The 14,215-nt window shown below is 46.4% G+C and overlaps 1 protein-coding gene across 1 annotated transcript; it reads left to right on the top strand.

Moving 5' to 3' along the window:
- The first annotated feature begins 844 nt into the window (after nt 1-844).
- On the top strand, nt 845-13,984 carry LOC116495783 (somatomedin-B and thrombospondin type-1 domain-containing protein-like). The gene is made up of 5 exons (XM_032198494.1): nt 845-1,061; nt 4,454-4,648; nt 5,592-5,670; nt 8,037-8,213; nt 13,105-13,984. Exons 1-5 carry the CDS (start codon nt 845-847, stop codon nt 13,220-13,222), a joined length of 786 nt encoding a protein of 261 aa, XP_032054385.1. The 3' UTR covers nt 13,223-13,984.
- The last annotated feature ends 231 nt before the right edge of the window (nt 13,985-14,215 follow it).

Below are 14,215 nucleotides of genomic sequence, written 5' to 3'. Positions count from 1 at the left end.
GTTTTTATTTATTTTTTTTTTTCTAGAAGCATCTTTTCTGCAATCTCCCTGAAGTGGGAACACTCTGCCCATACCCACCGTTAGTACAGTAGCATAATGAATCGCAAAAATTCAGTGGGTGGGTTTTATAAACCCCAGTACACTATTCAGCAAGGTGTAACATCTGTTGTGATCAATTTTAAAGCAAGTCTGTTTGATAAGAAGTTACAGTAAAGCCTTTAGCGTCCCACTGAATAGCTAAATAATTCACAGGAGTGGCTCTAATCACTAAGCTTCTTGCATTTGAAAGTAAGCAGAAAATTCAGAGGAGCTCTGTAGAGAGGCACTGTAGCCAGCTGGGTCGCTTTCTTACAAGCTGCTGTACTGTAGTGGGAGAGGAGTAGTTTCAGGTTTTTAATGCCTCCTGAGATATGCTGGAGTCAAATCTGGGGGGAAGAAAATAAATAATAATAATAAAAAAAGTCTCTTTTGGTTGGTTTTGCTGACACTCCTCACGACAATTCGGCTGGCAGAAGCGATCCCCTTCAAAACCCCGCAGCACCTTCGTGGAGCTGCCCTGAAGGCGGGGGAGCCTCCGGGCTCCGGCAGGAACACCGAGAGCCGCCCGAGGGCTCTGGAAGCCGGCTCTGAACCCACGGCCCCAGGCCAGGAGCCGCGCCCCGGCCCCGGGGCACCCCGCGGGAGGCCGGGCGGGCCCTGCCCGGTGCCTTCCCCTCACAGCGGCGGGGCCGGGGCGCGGGGGAGGCGGGCCGGCTCCTTCCCCCCGCAGCAGCCGGGGAGTAACGAAAGCAACCGGGGCCGGGCAGAGCCGTCCCTCGGTCCCTTCAGGCCGTGCCGGGCCGCCATGCCGGGCCGTGCCGCCGCGCTGGTCCTGGCGCTGCTGGCCCTGCCCCGCCGCGCCGCCGCCGGCTGTGCCGCCCTGGGGCTGTGCTGCCCCGGCCGAGACCCGTCCTGCGTGGGCACCGGCTGGCGGCCCGACGGCTCCTACGGGCCCTGCTACTGCGACCAGGCGTGCGAGCACACCCTCGACTGCTGCCACGACTATGCCCGGGCCTGCCCAGGTGAGTGTGGCTCCCGGTGCCCCGCTGCCCGTCCTCTTTCAAGGTGTCTCGCACCGGGCACGGCTCAGGTACGGGTGTGGGGATGGTGACAGGGGATGTGGGGTGGCCGAACCGGGGAGCTTTGCTCCACACCAAGGCTTGGAGGTGCCCAGGTGCCATGGGCTGGGGGTGTCAGAATGGGTGTGGGAATGGTGGAAGGGACGGGCGTGCCTGCCTTGGCGAGCTGGAGTGGGAGCAGAGCCCCAAAATAACCCCGAAGAGAGAAGTTCGCTCTGCTGTTCCGAGTGGTGAAGGGGAGCTTAAATGACTTGACGGGTTTACACATGTGAAATGGGACGTTTCCCAACTCAGAAGTCCCCTGTCCCAGTGCCTTTGGGGGCTGATGATGATGGATGGGATCAAACCCACTGCTCCTGCTGATCCGTGCAGCCCTGCAGAGCCCATGCTGCTGAGCCTTTGTAAATGTCTGCTGGTAAGGTACAGGTGTGTATTAGGGAGATCAGTTATTTTAGTGAGCGGTGCAATCCCATATCCCTTCCCCACAAATAGCATCCTTGAGGAGACTTATCCCCCCACATAATGGCTTTTTTTATTTTCCAGCCTGCATAGCTGTGCCTTTTTGCACGGTTTTGCTTCAGGCTGATGTTCCTGTGATTCAGTTGCCTTTTTCCTTTCAAAAGAGAGCTGGAAGGCAGGTAGGAAATATCCCGAAGCTGAAAGGAAATAAGATCATCCTGATGCACTTTAGACGAACTGTGAACAGACCACCACCAACCCGCGGGCACAGCTGGCCCCAGGCTGTCACAGCAGTGCCCCGGCCCTGCTGGCTGTTCTCCTCAGCTCCCGCTGCTTTCGGCAGTCCGCCGGGATAGCTGGCATCAGTAGGAACCCCTCACGCCCCCCGTTCGTGTTACAGCAGGGTGCTAAGAGAAATGTGTTTGCAGGTGCTTACACCTCATGAGGAAATGGCAAAGGGCAATCACGGCTCCAGTCCCGTGGTGTCCAGGGTGTCGCACGGTGCTCGGCGGTGCCGTCCTGTGGCATGCCGGCGGTACGACAGCATCCTGCCGGCTCGGATGGGTCCTGGAGGACTGGCTCTGTGCATGGCATGATACCGCTGCCCTGCTGCCTGTGGTCCCTCTGTGCTGCATGGAAGGGACCCAACTCTGCTTTGACTTCTGTCTTTGTAGCCTGGCCTTTCTTCTGTAGTTTTCTTTTTGTCCAATCGCTACAGAGCTACTTTATCAAACTAAATTTAAAGCAAAATATGAAGGCAGAGACATTAATATCTGAGGCCAAATGAAACTGAAGAGAGCAGAAGATTCAAAATAAATGTGATGCACAAAAGGATTTTAATGTGCAGCATACAAGCTGATGCACAGGCTTTTCTTGTGGTACATTGCTGCAAATATGAAATGTCTCAGATAATTGATAAATCTTTGAATAGGTTTAAAAACTGTTTGTGGTGCCTTTGGACAAAAAAGAAGAGCATTTGAAAAATCTTCCTAAAGTTTCTGAAGACATGAGGGAAGAAGGGATGTAATCAAAACAGTGACATCCCAGCTTCTCTGCGCCTGTGTGCTCCTGTTACTGTTTCAGCCAGGCAAGGAAGATTGAATTGTGAGGCACAGTTAATTACAAAAGGCATGTGAGGCTCTGTTCCCAATGATACCTGTCAGGAGTTCCTGAGCAGGAGGGCTAGCCAGGCACAATTACAGTGGAGGCCAGCCAGTGTCCTGCCGGGAGAAAGAGAGATGCCAGAGCAGCCAAGGCTGGAATACTGGTGGCCTTCTGCCTTCTGCTAAGTCAGGTCAGATGGTGTGGTTCACAGACAAAGAGTGGACACAGAAGCAGTGAAATGTTTCGGCAGTTGTGTGCCAGGTAGTCTTCCTATGCTGTGATAATAAATGTACGGCTTAGCATCACAGAATTCTTTCTCAGGAGTGCTACAGGGACAGTGAAGCTAGACAGTGCTCCTTGATATCCCCCTGCTCTCCCTTTGCTAGCGGAAGGCTCGCTGCATTCACTTGGTCCTCATAAGAGTTTTGTGCTCATTCCAAATTTTGTTTGCTAGTTGAAAGCGCCACCCAAGAAGATGAAAGGCTCAGGGAGGACAGGAATTGCACTTCTGCTGCCTAAATATTTGCAAAAGCAGTAGTTACTGGAGTCAGTGGAAAATGTGAATACACGCATGCTAAACCCACCTATGGTACCCTGTGTGGCTGTATTAGACCTACCACATCAGCAACAATGACCTGGGAGTAACGATACAAATTTCCTTTTCTTTTTTCTTTTTCCTGCCAAGGTGTTTGCTTAAAATCTAAAATGCTTCTGTGGATAATACCAAGAAAAGGTACAGTTCTTTGTCCAGTCACTTAGGCTATGAAGGAATAGGCAGAATGTGATCAGAAGTGAGCTGAGTGAATAGTCCTGATGGTGGCATATCTGAGCAAGGCATGAGTTCCTTAAGTTGTATTTCTTATGTAGATCCAAAGGATGTAGAATTTTTTGACTGGGCTTACCTGCAAGTGTTTTTTTCCTGGATGTGTTGTTTTTGATGTATAGGTTGTGTTGGTTAAGTACAATTGATGTAGTATATCATGAGCTATTGTACCAGGTTGCCGTTGAGAGAGGCCAGCAGGTGAATGCTATTGTGCTCTCAAGTGCTTCCTCTGTTATTTTGGATAGTTCTCTCCAGACGTGCAGTCCTATGAAGCTCAACTATGGGCATGCTCATGGGGAAGAGATCACAAAAGGGGATATGCGACATAGGGAATGATATTGGTGTGTTTTAGAGTGAATGAAGGGGATATTAAATGCTAAGGGGAGACGTTTCTGCAGCTGCTTGTAAGCCGAAGCTTTGGACTTTGGCACTAAAAATACTGTGTGAGAACAGGTAGGGATGCTCAAGGACATGAAGATTTTTGATGCATTACTTACTAAAGATTCCCAAAACTTAAAGTCATGGATAAATGTCTTGAAATTGGTACCAACATGTACAAGTTGGAAGCTATTGTATTGTATTTCACTTCTAGAACTCTGCCATCAACTCCAGCCAGCCATGCAGAGGTTCATACTCCATGGCTGGTTGTCATTTTCTGTGTGACAGTTCATTCAGTGCAGGTACCAGTTTGCATTGGAAGCTTGCAGCAGCGTAGCTAGAGGGAGGTGAGTGGCCCCATGTAGTTTGGACTGGGTTGGTTGGCTGGAACTTCTGGCCAGATGACTCCTGGGAACCGAGCTACTGGGAAGTGCCTGGCACAACTTTGGGACAATTGTGAAAAAAGGAAGGTTGTACAGAGCTGTGTCAATAAGTGTCTTTTCTGGAGAAGGAGCATTGCTTGCCTCATTTCTGTAACATTTTACACTCCTGTTTCTTACTCTTCTTCCAGTTATGCCCTGTGTTGTATCTCAGTGGAGTGTCTGGAGTGGCTGTGCAGAGCCTTGCAAGACAACATACCGTGTTCGGAGGAGGCATGTCATCCAGGAGCCCAGGAATGGAGGAGAGGTGTGCCCTCCTCTGGAGGAGAGGGCTGGCTGCGTGGAGTACTGGACTCAGCAAGGAACAGAGTGCAAACAGTACCTGAGTAAGTCCGCTGAAAGTGTAAGTGTCTTGGTAATAGGGGTAGGACTCTTGTTTACGCCAGCAGACTTGGTCTTTATTGTATTTGAAAAGAGCTGTTTTGAGACACCAGCAGATTTGCTCTGGGCCTGTCTGGTGTAACTGAGAACTGAGCTCTTCACGCAGGGGTTTAGAGATATCCTTCCTGGGACAATATTTAAAAATAGCACCTGCCGTTTGCTGTGGTCTGGTGTGTTTCAAAAGTGAAATATTACAGACCTATTGTGTTCTCACTTATACAGCTGTAAATCTCTGGCACTTTCGATAGAGTTGGTAGATTAATGCTAGTTTAAAACTTCTGGAAGTGAGTGTTGAGCACTTTTTTTTTTTCTTGTAATGAATGAGTCATCTGTAAAAAGTCATGAAGGAGCAATACCCATCAAAGGCAAGGTATGACTTCTCTGCACTGGAACAGAGTGCATGCAGAGTAAACCTCCTGCTGCTTTGTGGAGAAATACCTGATTTGAGTTTGTCCTGGTTAACTTTTTATGACATACATTTGCTGATTTTTAGAAGAACTGCTCATTATTTTTGTTACTGTTATTTTTGGGTCAAAATCTGTCCAGTCTGGATTCTAGTTACAACTGGCTTTTCCAATCCTCTTGAGAGTTGGCATTAAGTGAATATTGCCTCCCGCTCTGTCTTTTGGGAGTGCCTTACTCCACTTCAGAGATGCAAAGGTTTGCTTTACTCAGGCAAAAATATAGTAGCTATACAGATTCTCTTCTCAATGAAATGATTGGTGGTCACTGATAATATGAAAATACAAAGTTATATTTGTTTTTCTCTCCTGCCAAAAATAAAACCATATGAGATTAAAGGTCCATCTTCACTGTTTTGCAGACATTGACAGCCTCAGTGTGCTGTTATCACTTACTCTGTGTATTTTTTCTCTTTGATATATGCAGTCCCCGCGTTAATAACAACAGGAGGGTTTGGAAAAGCGAGGAAAAAAAGAGCTGCAGATGATGGCAATGAAAGAGTGGGGTAAGTTGGAGATTCAGCACAGTGACACAGTCATATTCTACCTTGAACATCTCTCTGGTAGCAGTTCAGGGCCCAGCATCGTGCTGATAAGAACCATCAGGACAAGAGCACTTCATTAGAGCAGGGTGCTGCTCTCCCCTGAGCAACAGCAATATCTGCAATGGATCTTAAAGTTGTTGGACTGCCTTGATGTAAGGCCAGTACAAGGCTGAAATTCAGATCTTAAACAGTAGTGATGCCATGAGCTGAGATCGGGTGATCAGTAGACCAAAGACCAGTCACTTCAGCTCTTCTCAGTGTCCAGTTGGAGCGCTCAGTGCTTGTCTTCATGGCAGGATGTCTGGCAAGGAGCTCTTGAAAGTTTTGTGGCTGTCATGAGTTAGACTGCTTCCTGAAAAGATTCCTAACCACAGACCACATTTAATATTTATACATGCATCTTTACTATAAGCATGTGTGGTATACTGCACAGTTAAGAAGCAGTGGACTTAGCTAGGACGAATAGTCAAATAAGATGGACTGGTGGCCCCTCTATAAGAATTAATGCTGTCAGACTGTGGGTGCTGGCGTGTGATGTGTCTGCTCAGCAATCCTGACAGATGAAACTTCTGTGCTACTTCTTTAACCAGTGTTAAGTCCAGCATGTCTCTCTTCCTTAAGAGACTCACTGACTGGAAAACTTGTAACACCAGCCTTACAGGAGCCTTGGTCCATACTAGTTTCTATGAGAGAGAACAGTGTGTTCCTGATCCAGGGTTTATTTTCTATCTATGTATATCATTGAGATCCAGTCTTTAACTGTATAATGGAGACAGGCGTCATGGAATAGAAATATGTTATGGCTATTGTTGGCTTCTGAGGGTTAATGCTGAGCCCCCAGAAGTGTTGCTGAGAGCTGCTGACCTGAGGGATAATGCCTTGGTATCAGAAGTGGAAACAGGTGCTGTTTGCACTGTTCTGTGTAAATGGAATAAATTCTAAGGGGACAAAATCTGCTATTTTGAGAAACTCTTCCTCCTCCTATTTCAGCTCCTTTTGGATGTAATGCTGCCCGTTTTCTTCTGTAGTACAGTTGCACAGCACAGGTACAGACAGGATTGTGCAGAAAACTGTCTGTTGCCTTTTACCCACTGAGACACAGCTGCCTCTGTGTGTGCTGAACTGCCTCCAGACTGATGCCCCAAACACAGAGGGCTGGCATTGACCTTCCCAGTCCTCTTCTTTCCCAGTTGGGGTCGTTAGTTGCAGCAACAGTGCTGATACGAAAGGTTATCTTTCATCCTATCAGCCCTCTTGAACAGCTTTGCAGTGTGGTTGTTCTCCACAGAACTGTATTGTAGTCTCTGATGGTTTACTTGTTTCTTGTGGAGAGCTGCAATTCCCGTGAATGGCTCGTAGAGTTTCCCAGAACTGTGCTTACAGCATGAAGTAGCCAAATACTTGTTAGTTTATTTCCCCACATGCTGTTGCACATGTAAGCATTTCCATAGTGTGTGGTTGTGTCCACTCCCCTCACTTAAGTATCTGAAGGAAAGAGCATCTGTTGACCCTGAGCCTCCCTTGCATAGTTTGTTGAGTCTTCTTCCTGTAGAATTTGGAAATGTCAGCACAGGTCTACTGCATGCATTTGTTCCTGCTCCCTTTCAGATAAGGCATGGAAGCATGCAGCTTGCACAGTTCACTTGAAGGTGTTTGGAAATCCCCATGATAACTGATATACAACCAGTCTAGACCAGAACCCAATTCTTTGCTGTGTTTGTAGACAGTTACTGAACTTCCTTGGTTTTCCCCTTCAAACAAGGCCAGTTCTTTTCAGCTTTTCTGCCTGGTTTGGTTAGTAGCAGAAGCACAGAGCAGTCTGAGCAGAGCAGAAGTGCCATGTCAGTTTGGTAGTCTTTGTAACGAGACACGACAACCTCACTGTCTCTTAGGAGGGAGATCATTGCAAGGAAAACCTTTATGGACCAAATCTTAGCTCCCATCACAAATCACTCTACAAAATTCATTGTAAGTCATTGAGATGATGGAGAAGCATGGCTGAGCAAATGAATACCAGGCATGGAATCAGAAGATCTGGCCCTATTGGTTTTTGGCTTTAGTCAAATGCTTGACCTATTTGCATCTCCTTTGTAAAAGAGGTGTTGGTAATACCTGTTATTATTTGATATGTGAGTTGAAAGCATCACAGAGTAGCTTTACTCCCCATTTAAGCTTGTCAGAATACAGGTACTTCACGTGTTCTGTTTTTCATAGCCTTGGGTGATGGATTTTGTTTGTTTCTAATTAGTGATCTGTAGTCACTGAATTTCATCTTGCTCTTATAGTCCCGCAGAAGGCGCTAACCTAGTTGGTTATTTTGCTTGCAGATACTGTGTCGAATTCCAGATTGTGGCCATCACGCCGGCCTGCTTGCACAGTCACTACTCGTACACTCACTGGATGCAGTATCTCAGGGAGGGCCACACTGTCTGCGTGGAGTGTCAGCACCCAGCTTTAGACTCCAAGAGTCTACATTGCTACGGGGATGGCAGCGGAAGCATAAAGTAAGAGTTTTGGATTCTTTTTTCATGTTGGATTTTTTGTTTTAGTTCCTTGATCTGCTTGTCCCAGTTTCATAATGCGCTACACTCAGCTCGCTGAAGCGCTGTACATATATTAAGTGGTGATCCTTGTTGCATACCATGAGTTACACTGGAAATGCTCTAATTACTTTCTTGCAGAGATGAAATATCCTGGTGAAGGTAGTGGCAGAGATAGGTCTAGAGCGTGGGAGTCCCTGCACTTAGTCTGCTAAATCTCACTGACTTTTAAGTGGAACAGTTGTGTGGGGTTTTTTTGCTGGTGTTTTAAAGACACTTCAACCATACCTCCAAAGTTAACGATTCTGTCAGATGTCAAATAAAACAAATTGTTAAGCACTGGGGATTTTTTTTTTCCCTACAAGTGACCATTTATGTATATTCCTGGCAAGTGGTAGCTGGCTTAGGGACTTCGGGTAAGTGCTGGCACCTGAGGTTGGATGGAAATACTGTTAACTCCTTGCACTTTCAGCATCCTTTCCCTGGAAAGTTGAAAATGCTTTGGGGTGATTGATGGAGACCACCCTATTTGTACAGGTTGGGTAGACTCTAGTGAAGATGGAGGATGAAGGGAATGGCTTGAAGCTGTGAAATACTTCTGTGGCAGAGCCAGCAACAGAGGAGTCCTGGCTCCCAAACCTCTGCTGTAGTCATTGGAGGCACAGCTTGTGCATTGCTTTTATCCTGATACTCTCGGAATTTAACCCTTTGGTTGCTTTATTAAAGGCATCCTATGAAACTGCAAAACAGCCTTGGCTGGGAAAGTCATTGTCTGTCAGTGGTGGAGAGGAATATTTTAAAAACATGTATAAAGGTTGAAATAACCATGATTGTTTGGCTTAGGAACTCTAAACTAGGTTTATTAGGCTTTAAGCACACAAAGTATTGCACTAGCAAGACGGCCAATACTGGTCCTTTTATCAGGGTTTGTCTCAGGCTTTTAGTAAGAGGAAATCATGTAAGGTTCTTTTCCTTCCTTGCCTCAGCCTGTTATGTACAAAGGTTTCAAAAGGCTTTTATATAAAGAGGAAAAAATCTTACTGGTGTGGCAAGGAAAAACTCTTTCTTGTGTTCAATATGTAAATAATTTTAAAAGCTTACAATAATGTTATTTTACAAAAACATTGGAGCCAGACAGGAACATCAGATTAAGCAAAATAAAAAGTATATTCAGAAATTGGTTTCCTCACAGGACTGCATAAAAAGGAAGAGGGCATTTTCATTTGCCTAGCTATTGGGTGAACAACACTGTGTGTGGAATAGAAGCGCAAATTAAATATGATTGTGTCCCTCAGGAATGATGATCTGATTCATCTCCAGCCTTCAGCCTGCCAACATGGGTAGTCATAAAGGAATTGGAGCGGATGGTGACTGGTTCACTGACTTCAGTGAACTAGGACTCGGCCCGTGTCTCAGCAGCGAGTTTGAATCCACTGGAACTGAGCAGAACCTAGGAATTGTTCCCAGAGACTTGCTGTAGGTCTGGAAGATAAATTGGTGGGTCCGTTTCATATCAGGCATGTGAGAACCAGCAAGGAAAACAACTTTTAACACAGTAAGCTTTCACCCCTCCAGTGTTACTGCCTATAATATCAAATGAAGTCATGCCTGTGGCATTTTTCTGGGCAGGTATGAGCTCTCTGCATGTGCCAAGCTGAAGTACCATGTGTGTTCACTTGAGTTCATTACCAGGGTAGCAATGTAGGCTTGCAGCGCTGGGCCTGGGCTGGCCTGAGCAAAGCTCTTATCTGCAGGACGATGGAGACACACTTTATGTCTCCTTGAACTGGCAGTGCTGGGCAGCTTTGGCAGAGATGAGCAGGCAAATGGCTGGTGGAACATGAATGATGTCTGGCCTGCAGCTTCCTCCTGTGTGTGTGTGAGAAAGTTTCCCTTACGTTTCACATGGATTTGTAGATGACCCCCACACGTCCACTAGAGAACCTTCATGGCGTGACCTGGTGCTCAACACTGTGACCTGACAGTGGTGGATCAAGTTGATTCTTGTCTAGGGCTGGATACATTGCTTGATTTGTGTGATATCAACATCCTGAATATTTAATACAGCTATTCTTTATATTAACAGAGCTAACTATAATTAGAGTTTCCAGAAATAATACACCTTTTTTCAACCAGGTTACGTGGAGGAAAGGACTCTTGGTGGGGATAACCGTTGAGTAGGGTGAGGGAAATGTCTGTGAAAAGGCTTCTGCCTTCTGTCAGTCAGTGGATGTATCTGAGCGTGCAGTGTTGGAATGGAGCAGTGCTGTGAGAGGAACGTGTGGCGAGCTGTTCAGGCTGGGATTTGCTGGCCAGATGTGGAGAGCATAAATGTGATGCTTAGAAAGAACAGTGGAAGAAGATGGGAAGGCAACTGCTGCCCTGAGATAAAGGATGGTGGGAGGCCAAAGCTAATGCCAGAGCCTAGGATGCAGCCTGGGTGAGTACACCCAGATCCGCTCATGAGTCTGGCTGCATACTCAGCTCACTCTCATTTTGAATTTTCACCTGTGTAACCCTGCCAGACACCCTGCTGGGGAGCTGTGGGTGGTTTGCTGGTGACCTTAGAGCAGTGGTTACACCAGCTGCCCTGTGCCATCGTGCTGCCCTGGGTCTGCCTGGCTGAGGCTGTGCGGGGAAGCATGCACAGCTGCTGCTCCGTCACACCCACGCCGTGCCTGTGCTTTGCTTTTCTCGCACTGTCAGTTCGGCAGCTTGTGCCAGCATTAAGCTCCCTGAGATATTGTTCCAAGAGTGACTCTCAGGAAGGAAAACATCTGACAGAGTTTAAAATAAACTCAGCAATGCTGGTATATTTTGATGAGTATTTCCTAATTATCGTCTAATGTCTAAGTGGAGTCTGGCTTATAAATGCGTCAAGTTGGAGATGCTTGTTATCTGTGCCTTCCACCTGTCTCCCACTCTGTAGAAGATGCTAGTTCATTTTAACCCCTGTTGTGAAATGTGTGCAAGCTCAGGAGGTTTCCCAAAATATTTGATTTATTTCCAGGTCTCTGTGGCCATCAGGGATAATTCAATTGCTTGGATTGGCTTCCTCCTTCTAGAAGGTTAAGAGATAAACAATGCAGAGCATTGAGCCAGGAAATTGATCTGTTAATTTTGGATCATCTTCTGAAAGATCTACAAATAAAGCACAATGCAGCAAACTTGACATCTGTGAAACTGTTACTCAGCCTGTGTCTAGAAGGATCGGCTGCTCTTCATCATCTGGAGCAAGCTGTAGCGGTTGTAGCACATAAATGTCCAGACTGCAGTAGTTTATGCCTATGCTCATGGCGGGGCGGGAAAGAAAGAGAATGGATGGACTTGATTTATAGCAAAGTCAGCATTTGCCTTCCCCACCAGCAAGGCTGGAGTTGGCAAGTTTAGCTTATGTGTTTAAGGAGTAAAGCCTTTTAAAGGTAAAGCTGCAGCCCAAGTTTTGAAGGGGATGGGATTGATCTGTGCAGCCTGCTTTATCTGGGATCTTAATCCTCCCTGTGTAGATTCTGGTATTTTGAGATGACCTGAAGCCAGAAGAAAAATACAGTGAGTCTTCTTCCAACCATGTGTGATGCATAAAACCCTGCTCTGGAGCATGACATCTCATTAAACTAAGGGCAGAGTTATCTTCATGGAGCTAGAGCACTAATTCCAGTTTCCACGGAACTATAAAACAAGCAGAAGTTAGGGATCTGTTGGACTGTTCTGCTGACAGCCCTCTGCACAGGGCAAGAGGGTATCTGGAGATCGTGATATCTGTGCTTCTCCAAAGGACAGGTCTGAGACGCACTGATGTGAGGAACTCCCTTAAGCTAGTAAATGATGATTTCTGGAAAGGAACACACTGCATGTCTTGTTTCTTGTACTCCAGCTGCTTGTGGAGATGGGTTTTATAAGTCTCCTGTTCAAGCCCAGGTATATATGCTCATGAGGGAGTATCTGTATCAAAGCCTGTGCTGCTACTGCCTGCAGTGATCCTTTGCTATAGCAGATTTTTAGTTTCTGTGGCTCTTTGGCCAGCATTTCTTCTGCAGCCACTGATTGTGAAAAACAGCCTATAGATCTGCTTGGTTGTTTTAATAGGATATCTGTCTGTTCAGTTCTGGTCAATGAATTGATGGACTGCCTGAGGGAACAGCGTTGTGGGTTTTTTTGTTTGTTTGTTTTTCATCTTCTTAAGAGACCTGTCAGTAGCCTTGTTCCAACAAAGGAAGGTCTGGTACCTCTAGCCAGCTGCAATCAAGAAGCCGTGTTAGCATGCAGCTCTTAGCAAGGTAGAATAACTTTAGCAGATGGTCCACTGACGTGGTTGTACAGAGAGAGATGCTCACGTCCCTGCACCTGCTCACATGGAAGTGTGCTGTGGGTTATGTGTGCTGGGTACTCAGCATCTCAGTGGCCTTGGATGGCAACAGAGCTCCGTCTGCTGAGGGGGAGCACAGAAAGGGAAACACACAGAGATTTTGCCCACCATGCAGCCTGTCAAGTGTTTCAGTACAGGAGCTACGAGGATGTGGGAGCATTTCGTGAGTTGTTGCATGCAACGATGAACACCTTAGAAGGAAGGTTTCTGTGAATCATTTTGGACTTAGCGTCTGCAGTATGTGCTGCTCTGGCTTCTTTCAGTCCAGTGTTCCTGTGAGGACTGCTTCACACTATTGTAATCCTATGGGGATCACTGCCTGCTGCCACTTCACAGCAGCAGAAAGGGAGAATTGGGTCTATGGAGTGAAAACTGATGTTAGGAAACTGAACGGGACTGACTCAGTGATTTAAGCCCTGCTTGTACAAGTGACTTCCTGCAGCAGCAGTGCAGCGCGGTGACTTTCTCCCTCTTATGCTTGTGTTTCAGGAATCAGCTGTTGCACTGGCAAGCAGTAGGGAACCCTCAATGCAGGGGAACCTGGAAGAGAATTCGCCAGCTGGACACTTGCTCCTGTCCTTCTGTTCACAGCTTCTTGTTCATCTAACCCCTGACAGTCTCAGCAAGCAAGTGGTGTGACAGTTGTCTGGCACAAACACGGAGCAGCAAGAATAATCACAGCCAAAACAATGACTTCTCCATGTCAGAGGCTATGCTGCTTACGTTCAAGAGGTTGCTGTCTGCACTGGGTCATCTCTGTCTGTGTGTACTCCTCAATTTCCAAAGAAATCAGGCTGGCAGTGAAGTGCCAGCCTCTTTCTGTATATCCAGAATATCTGTATATCTGTATATCTTTCTGTGTAGCCTCTTCTGCCTGACAGAGGTCTTTCTGACCCTGCTGTCTTTAAAATTAACCCTCCCCATCCTCACATAAGAAAGCAGACAAAAAAGTCCACATAAACCCAAGTTTAATGATTGTTTTCTAAAGTCCTACTAAAAAAATTCAACAGCAGAATGATTTAACTCAAGTGCCTTCTTTTCATGGCAATAGTATTTCTTCATGGATGCCAGTGCTTATATATCTTTCCCTTTTGTTTGCCTCCCTCCACCTGCCCCCGGTCTCATCATTTCATATTGATCCTCCTTCCATATTGATCCTCACTCTTACAGAGGGCTGATCTTGTGCTGCTGAGATAATGGAAAAACTTAGAAATGAGCCTGTTCAAATCTGTGAGAATAGAAGGTACCAGGGATAAATGGGTCCTTGACTTCAGGTTTCAAGGAGCATCTTGGAGTTGCCCCAAAATGCAGTGCTGTTCTGGAACTCATCCCAATAGCAAGTTATCCCAGGTGTACCTGGAGGGGTCGGCTGTAGCCTTGTATTTTTAACTGGAAAATATTTGAAATATTTTCTTTATAGTCTGATGATTTATGTTCACACTTTTCTATAAATGGAAATAAAAGAGACTGAAGATGTTCTCCCAGTGTGAGATTGATTAACCTGTGTAGTGCCATCTCTTTAGTTTCTGACCCTACTTAATTTGTTCCAGCCAATTTTGCTGTCCACTCCTGTGCTCCAGCAGGTAAGAGAAGTCGCTGC

Source organism: Aythya fuligula, chromosome 16 (genome assembly GCF_009819795.1).
Source record: "Aythya fuligula isolate bAytFul2 chromosome 16, bAytFul2.pri, whole genome shotgun sequence".
Taxonomy (NCBI): domain Eukaryota; kingdom Metazoa; phylum Chordata; class Aves; order Anseriformes; family Anatidae; genus Aythya; species Aythya fuligula.
This window is presented reverse-complemented; position numbering and strand designations above follow the sequence as displayed.